We start from the raw sequence: 8,845 nt of genomic DNA on the forward strand, positions 1-8,845 counted from the left end.
TTTCCTTTCATCCCCCTTCCATCCCCAAGTGCCCTGCTTAGCCTTCCTCTCTAAATTCATATATCCTTCCGGCAGATCATCCTGGAAGTCTGAGCGCTCAAAGCCACCCCTGAAAGACCTGGGCCAGGAGGATGATGCTCTGCCCTTGATTGAAGAGGTTCTAGCCAGTCAGGAGCAAGCAGCCAATGAGATGCCCAGCCTGGAGGAGCCAGAACGGGAGGGAGCCACTGCTGAAAACAGTGAGAGTGAAAAAAAAACAGAGGAAAGTAGTCAAGAACCCCAAGTAGCCTGTACCCCTGAGGAGCGACGGCATAATCAACGGGAACGACTCAACCAGATCTTGCTCAATCTCCTTGAAAAAATCCCTGGGAAAAATGGTAAGTAAAATCAGGCTCCTAAGATAAATGCAATATTAGCAGAGAGGGAATGAAAAAGAGCAACTTCTGATTATTTGCCTAGAATGGAAAATATTCTTTAAGTGGCACAGGTTTTTCATGGGCCTGTTCTTAAATTCCTCTTGGGAATGAAACTGGGAGGTGAGAGGATCTCCTCACTGGAGGGCAGCTTATTTCAGTTTGGCCCGGCTGCTGCTGCTGCTAAGTCGCTTCAGTCGTGTCCGACTCAGTGCGACTCCATAGATGGCAGCCCACCAGGCTCCCCCGTCCCTGGGATTCTCCAGGCAAGAACACTGGAGTGGGTTGGCATTTCCTTCTCCAATGCATGAAAGTGAAAAGTGAAAGTGAAGCTGCTCAGTCGTGCCGACTCTTCGAGACCCCATGGACTGCAGCCTACCAGGCTCCTCTGTCCATGGGATTTTCCAGGCAAGAGTACTGGAGTGGGTTGCCATTGCCTTCTCCGTTTGGCCTGGAGGAAGACCTAAATTGCTGGTGGGTTGGCAAAGGACCCATTGAACTCCTGTGATTTCCTGAGAGCTCAAATCTGTAATAAGGAGTGGGAGGGTAGAGTTTGATGAGCCTCCTTGGTTCTGTTTTCAGCCATCGATGTGACCTACTTGCTGGAAGAAGGATCAGGCAGAAAACTTCGAAGGCGTACTTTGTTTATCCCAGAAAACAGCTTTCGGAAGTGAACCTCAAAGAATGCGAACATCAAGCATCTGGGATCCAGTGGAGCCTACAGTCCTGCCTCCTGTTCTCTGAGTGCAGACAGGGGTGGGAAGGGTCCGTCCAGCAAGGGGAATGGGGCCACGTCGTCGACATTAGGTACTTAGTAAACCTTGGAGCTAGTGGAGAGGAAGAGGAAGGGGATCTGTCTAGACAGTTCAGCTTAACTTGTTTTCCTCTCCATTGCTTCACCCTGAGGGTTAATAATGTAGGGTGGAGGGCAGAGCACATTGGGGATGACCAGAATCTTTTGGTACTTTATAGCACTTGCCCCTCCCCTCAGCTTGGGTTTCTCTGTGTCATCCTCTGATCTTGCAGGCACTGCTAAGAAGCTGCTTCCTATACCCAGGTATAACTCAGACTCCAAAGGGACAGGGACAGGATCCCCACCCCTACCCTGTCTGTTCTCTATAGGCTCCAAGAGCTACCCCTAGAGACCTAAAACACAAACAGTAACTGGGCCTTGTTCCAGATCCCTGACTAGGAAAAGTTTCTCTCGCCTCTTTTCCCCAACCAGGTCAAAGTAAAATGTGAGTTGACAACTCAAAGCACTTGTAACGGCTGCCCCTCTCCCTACCTCTGCTATCCCAAATGGAATCATGGAATAGGGAAGGCCCCCATGGGGTCAGAAGGGCACAGTCCTTATTGTAATTATTTTTGTTTTCACCTTCATAACCTGCCGACCATATTTTTTCTAAGAGAAGGCCAGGCCCCGCCAGCACATGTGCTGTTTATGCGCTGTGGTTCTTGTGTGTCTGCTGTGCTGTGCGAATGGAGATTCATTTCAAAGAAAAATCATTTTAAAACCTGCGTAAAAATGAACTCTAACCACCCCCCCAACAAAAGTCACTACATAAACTGTTGAGCAGTATTCACCTATCAGAGTATTTGTTGTGAGTGTAGATTATCAATTGAAAACACTACTTCTTGTTTTACTTGTACAGTTTTCAATGTCCATCTCTTAAAGAGACAGTGTGTTCTCCCTGCCCCTAGTCCCATCTTCCTTCACCTTCTTGATGACTTCATCTTCAGGAGGGATATCCAGGGTGTCACCTTCCTTCCCATTCACTTGACCAGGAGTTACCAGATAAATTGTCTCTTTAAAAATAAAATTTAAGAAGCTTTGGTTTGTTGTCTTCTCAGACATACATATGCATATATGTTTTAGATGTTCTTATAAGAGAAAAGATGGTTTTTAAATGTGCCAAGTTGTGTGTTGTATATATATATGTATGTATATATATATATATCTGCTGCGTGGTTAGTAAGCAATACAATAGTTAAACATTTCCCCATTACTTTTTTCTAATATTGGACCAATGCTGTCCTAATTGTACATTTCCTCTTAGGATGACGACGCTCTGACTTGTTTAGGTAGAAACATTGACCACCTTCCATTCCATTGAATCTTTCTTTTTCTCCTTTCTGTGTCAATCTTGAGGGAAAAAAAAAAAGTAAAAGAGACAGGGGATGCCAAAGATCCCCTTGAACAGAGAAAAAGCAGAATAAATATTTTATTAAAGAAAAAAGAGAATTAAGAAAATAGTTTGGAGTATTTTCTTACTGTAGAGAAGCACTGTACATTACTAAGAGACCTGGGTATAAGATACTCACGTGTGGAGCTGGGAAAATCGCATGTCCAAGCCCGATTGAGTGGTTTCTTTTGGTTTTCATTGCAGGGAGCCGGGTGGGAGGGAGGTGGGAACAGGGGCACTTTGGGGGGTCTCCTTTTAGTCAAAGCAGGAAAATGACAAGAAAGAGATTAAAATTCAATATTTCCTTTAATAGTGTTAAACACTAAAATTTTAAAAAAGTCTCAAAAAAAGAAAAAAGGAAAAAAAAAACTTTGTAAAATGAGAGAACAGAAGCAAAAGACACTACGCTCTGTCGTTTTATCTTTCTTTTGTTGAAAGACTAAAAACTGAAATGTTTTTTAGACAATCAAATGTTAGGTAAGTGCAAAAACTTGTTTTTTCTTACTGGTGTAGAAATTAATGCCTTTTTTTATTTTTCGGTTATTTTATAATAACAAAAGAACCCCCTAGCTGCCAGGCGGGTTTTGGTGTTTGAAATGCGGGGCAAAGCACTACATCACTGCAAATAGATACAGAGTTAGTCTGCATGTCTGTAGGCTGTGTGATTGCGGAAAATATAAATGCTGCTAATATATTTCCTTTTTACAAAAGCATATCTAAATAGATGATTGTTTTGATGTTAATCTTTGTAAATTATGTATTACCAATTTTAACATTGGATGTAATTGCATAAAAAGCTTGCATCTCAATCCTTGAAAGTCTAGTATTAAATGGAAAAAACTTTTCCTAACTACAGAGTGGTGAGCTTGCTATTTTTTTTCCTCTTTCCTATCCTCCATTTATATTCCCAGGATCTTCTCCATCCTGTTTCCAAAGAGATCTGCTTAAAACCACATCAGCATCCTAGGCCCCACATGGGCATGCTAACCACTGTTGACTGTTGGATAAAGCTTTTCCTCAGCACTGCAGCCTTTTTGGTCTGGGCCAAGCCTAACCAATCAACATAATCATCATCTACACCTGTACCCCTTGAACACACAGACATCTAATACTCTTTAACAACCTCTGAGGTTGGCAGTAAGTTTAGGCTACATTTTCTAGGCCACTATGTTAGACTGTTTCCATTGTAAGCAGTGTACATGTATTCATTTATTTCATCTTCATAACAGCCCTTTTGGTAGGTACCAAAACCAAATTTTACAGATGAGGAAACTGAAGCAACAGAGAGGTAAGTAACTCACCCAAGATCTTGTAGCTAGTTAATCCTCATAATAGTTCCCTGTAGTTATTCCCGTTTTCGTAGAAGTAAAAACTGAACCTCGGGAAGGTTAAGTAAACTTGCCAGATCATCCAGTAACTAGTGTTGGAGCCAGAACTCCAAAATCTTTTAAGTTCATCCGCAAGTAGGAAAGTGTCAGAAATAGCCAAAGCCTGACCCTACTAAGGAAGATAAATCCATTCCTGCCAACTGAAAGACCTAACAAACTCTTGTCCTAGACAGGAGTCAGACATTTAATCGTTGAGTTCAGCTGGAATACAGTTGCTCAGAAGCCTCAAGACAGTTGACTACCAGAGCTCAATCTCTACTCCTGCAAGAACTTAGGGTTTATCCCACTATTACACAACAGTCTATCCATGGCTGCAAAAACAATACCTTAGTAGTTAATTTAAGGTTTCTTTAATCTTTATTTAACCTTTAATATCCCTTTAACATCTACTTAAAGCTATTCTGTTTGGATAATATATAATGATAATAGCACAGAACTAATTTTATATCAATCTCTGTCCTATCTCAAGATGTTCTGTTACCTGATAACCATTAGGCTCCAGCTGCCAATATCACCAGGTCTCACTGATACTCTGACAATATTGTTCTAGGACTCCTCCCACTTCTGAGGATTACCCACTATAAAACCAAGCACATAGGGATAAGAGTCAGAAAAAAGGAGAGGGCAGGTTGAATCATAGGAAATGAAAGCTGTGTACAAGTAAAGGATTTCTGAAACTTTAGAATCATGGCCACCCCCCACGTACACCAAAGATCTCACTTTAAGAAATATTGGTCCCAAAGCATAGTCTTCCATATCTACTGTTTAATAACTTAAAACATAAAAATAAAACTTCTTTTGCAGTAGTAGTTTGCAATTGAAGAAGCTTCATAAATTTGAGTACTCCCACTCTTAAGAATATATTGAGTGACTAGGAATTCTCAGAGGCAGTCAGAATCCAGTTTGAAAAACATCACCCTAGAAAACACCTGAAATGCAAACTGAGGTCTAAAGCTGAGAGGACCGCCAAACACAGAAAGCAAAATTAAAGCAAGGAGCAGATGAATGTCATAAATTGGCCAGGAACGGGAAATATTAAATCTTAGAAAATGGCGAAAGTATGAGACAGCTGAGTCTAACCAACCCTACCCCTGAGTATTTCCAAAGCGTTAGCTCTTACTTTCTCAAGTCCTTTCTCCTAACAGCAGCCCATTGTGCTCTTAACCAAGTTTCCAAAGATGAAGGAAAATTTAAAATGTTTTTCTTTTGTTTCACCTCACAGTTTTCAGCTGCCCCCTAACTTTCCTATTGACTGATAATAGCTTTCTATTCTTCTAACCTTTCAGTAATTCTCCTATAGGCAATCATTTGTAGTGATTTCTACCCCCATCCTCCAGGCTCTAGAGCATTTAACTATTCTCATTTCAAAAGACTGAAAGGAAACTCATTAACTCCTAACAAAGTAATAGATGTCAAGTTATTATGCTTCTAAAATTATATCACCACGGAATGTCCCTTTTTAACACCTTTTAATCTTTCCCATCACCTCAGCTATGAAGCTTGTAAGTACAATTTCATGGGCTAAGTCTTCCCAGCTCTCCCGAATCTACTCAGGCTCCTACTGTATCTGTCTAAGCAAAGCAATCAAGTCTCAGACTAGAGATGCACGTCAGTGAGTCAGGCACCAATCGGGCTACCTTTCAAGGAACAGAACTAGACCCAGCTAGGAAGGAAGCATCTCCCTTGGGCTCCCCACGACACAGCCTCCCGCCCCTCCCCCATAGCCTATGTTCTGAAACCCACAGTGACGACACATTCAACTCCCACTCTTTATTGGGACAAAGGAGGAAGGAGACAGACTGACCCCACAGGCCCACCCACCAGGGGTGTCCAGACTTCAGCACCTAGTCCAGCATGAGTACATCATAAATACAGGCAACGCGGGATGGGTGAGGTGGGGGAAGGTTCCATACGCAGGAAGAAGACTATGGAGGCCCTTCAAGTCTTGGGAACTGAGGCGTATATAGAGGTGCAGTCCACTAAGGAGGAAGAAGATACAGGGGGGCTAGATTTCCATTTTGCAGAATACAGATTGGAAAGAGGAAAGAGATGGCATGGAGGGAAATTCCTTTTTATATATTTTCGAAGAGCAGATTTCACCTTATAGATGGGTATAGGAAGGAAGGAAAAAAGTTTATTTTAGGTATTAGCAGAAATGGCTATGGGAGGAAAGTGTCATTTTGCAGACAGGGAAGATACTTTGGGGACAGTCAGTATACATGGGTGAGTATTCACAGGCCATTCCATTCCCAGGTGACAGAAGGGAGAGAGAGGTGCAGGAAAGGAACAGGTGCTAGGCCTAGAGAACAAGGGAGGTATACCCCACGGGTACCAGCCCCTCCGCTCCATCCCTCCCACAGCGGAGCCAGTCCTCATCCACAGTGGCGATGACACGCAGCACTTCCCCTCGCTGGAAGCTCAGCTGGTCAGGTCCTGCAGCAGTGTGGTCACAGAGAGCCCGGACTGCCCTGTGAGGAGCCAGAGGGAGATGCTGGGATGAAGTGAGGTGGGGGTCCCTGTCGCCAGCCTCACCTCCCCCCCTCCGCGGGATGTATGTCCCTGTTGGTTCAGCTCAGTAAACATGAGTTGGGCTCATGGGGACCACGTCTGTTCAACATGTTGATTTGTTTGGGGCCCCAGCCCTCTCCTAAGCTCCAGACCCACTCTTTAGCTCCTTATTTAATGTAATTTGTACTTCTCTGGTGCTTCATATTCAACATACGCAAGCTAAATAACTCATCTTAACCCTCCAAACTGGTCCCTCCTTTTAGGTCCCCTGTAGTGGTAAATGGCATCACCTATACAGTTATTCCTGGTAAAAAACAAGGGGTCTCAGTCTCTACACCCAATCAGTCACCAAAACCTGTTTGATATTGGTTTCTCCCACCACTCCATTTATCTTCAGCTTCACTCCCATCATCTTAGTTTAGGCCTCTATACTCTTCTGGACCACTGGCATATAATCTAACTGGTCTGCCTGAATCCTGACTACCCTCTCCATTCTCCACACAGCAGTAGAGATCCTTCTAAAACTTATCATCCCTGGGTTTAAGACCCTTCAGTAGTTCCCACTGCCTCGGAGTGATACCCAGCTTCCTTCACTGGTCTACTGACACCTCTGACCTCCCTGTCACCAGTGCCAGGATCCTCCACTCCAGCCATGTACTCATAGTTCCTCACTTAACCACACTTTGACTTCTCCACCTTTGCATCCTGTTCCTTCTGCAAGATGCATAGCCCACACCATCACTAGGCTTCTCTGAGTCCCCAGACCTGGGGAAGAAGCCCTGTCTGTATGGCTCCAAAGGACTATCTTCCTTTTCCAGAGTCTTTAGCACACAGAATTGTAAGTGCTGATTTATTAACTGGTATCCCCACTAGACTACAAGCTCCTTGAGGGCAGAGATTCCCTCCTCCAGTATAATGCAAAGCACATAGTATGTACTTGAAAAGTACTTGAATGGAAAATCAAGAAACCTGATTCAGGGGTTTCCCTGATGACTCAGTGGTAAAGAGTCCACCTGCCAATGCATCCCTGACGCGTTCCATCCCTGATCCAGGAAGATCCCTCATGCCACGGAGCAGCTAAGCCCATGGACCACAACTATTGAGCCTGTGCTCTAGAGCCCAAGAGTCACAACTACTGAGGCTGTTGCATCCTAGAGCCCTGCTCCACAATAAGAGAAGCCAGAGCATTGAGAAGCCTGTGCACCACAACTAGAGAGGAGCCCGAGCAGCAACAAAGACTCAAAACAGCACCCCCCCCCAAAAAAAAGAAGCCAAATTCAATGGATTGAGAACCTAAAAGAAGCCAGACCCCAAGGATGACACAGCCCCTGGTGCCAAATTAGAAGGCCCCACTAAAGGGAAGCCCAGTTCCCCAGTGGACACACGCATTCATCGTACACTCATACAGTAATAAAATTGGCCAGTAACTGGGCACCTTCTATGTGCCTAATACTTTTATAAAATCACGTTTAGTCTTCAGAACAACCATTAAAAAAATATAAAGTATCCTCTTTTTACAGAAAAAGAAACTAAAGGTTCAGAGAAACTAGTATCACACTAATAATAAACAGCAAAGATGCAATGCAAAACCAAGCACTGTCTGACTTTACATCACCTCCCATCCACGTGAAGTCAGAAAAACCCACACATGTAACATAACACGTGCACGCCAGTGCTTTCTCCCTGACCCTCCTTACCTGTGGGTCTGCACCGTGCTGGGTTCTGAGACCTCAAGCTCCTTAGGAGATGAGGGAGCCTCAGGAGGCGCCGCCCGCTTCACCAGAGCCAACACACTCACTGTTGGGGGCAACCAGCTGGATGGTCTCCTGGAGGAAAGGACGCAGGGTCACAGAGGCCACCCCACCTCCAGAAAAACCACCAAGGATCTGGGACCTTGGAGGGAGGGAGAGGCTGAGGGACCCAACTGCGTTTCAAGAGGTCAGGAGTTGGTCGCTGCTGAGGGCAGAGTGGCAGTCTTGGGACACAGTTGCCTTTAAGGTGATTAGGGAGGTGACAATGGAGGTCTACCACACCAAAAGCCACAAAGGGACCTACGGAACCAGCAGGCTTAGCTCCAGAGGGTCACTAAAGAGTACCTGAAGCCACTAAGGAGCCACTAATGGTCAAACCCTGGAGCAAGAGTCCGCAAATACTTCCTTTTTTTCTAAAGAGCCAGAAAGTATTTTTGGCTTTGAGAGCCAAGAGGAAAAGTGGACAATATCATGCAGGTATTTAATAACTGTCAAAAGTTCATGACTTAAGAATATAACCATCATGGCTGTAGAAAAGCCAGGCTGTCAACCTCGGACCTAAAGGATCCCTACCGAGTTTCAAATTAAGAGTGACTGAGGGG

The 8,845-nt window shown here is 44.3% G+C and overlaps 2 protein-coding genes across 9 annotated transcripts in view; one reads left to right on the forward strand and one right to left on the reverse strand.

Annotated features, from left to right (window-relative positions):
• The window catches only part of ASH1L (ash1 (absent, small, or homeotic)-like (Drosophila)), a 210,193-nt gene extending 206,744 nt beyond the window's left edge, over nucleotides 1–3,449 (forward strand). For 6 of the 8 annotated variants that reach the window (XM_010838279.1, XM_010838278.1, XM_010838277.1 and 3 more), the window contains 2 exons: nucleotides 76–377; nucleotides 996–3,449. In XM_010838279.1, coding sequence (XP_010836581.1) covers nucleotides 76–377; nucleotides 996–1,087 — 394 coding nt within the window. In that variant the 3' untranslated portion in view covers nucleotides 1,088–3,449. Of the gene's footprint in view, nucleotides 1–75; nucleotides 378–995 lie in introns of those variants that run through there. The other 2 variants (XR_825127.1, XM_010838280.1) reach the window with 2 other exon arrangements.
• A 2,285-nt stretch (nucleotides 3,450–5,734) lies between these two features.
• The window catches only part of RUSC1 (RUN and SH3 domain containing 1), a 10,253-nt gene continuing 7,142 nt past the window's right edge, over nucleotides 5,735–8,845 (reverse strand). Inside the window, 2 exon segments of the mRNA XM_010838435.1 lie at nucleotides 5,735–6,452; nucleotides 8,190–8,318. Coding sequence (XP_010836737.1) covers nucleotides 6,284–6,452; nucleotides 8,190–8,318 — 298 coding nt within the window. The 3' untranslated portion in view covers nucleotides 5,735–6,283.

Source organism: Bison bison, unplaced genomic scaffold, assembly GCF_000754665.1.
Source record: "Bison bison bison isolate TAMUID 2011002044 unplaced genomic scaffold, Bison_UMD1.0 scf7180017864093, whole genome shotgun sequence".
Taxonomy (NCBI): domain Eukaryota; kingdom Metazoa; phylum Chordata; class Mammalia; order Artiodactyla; family Bovidae; genus Bison; species Bison bison.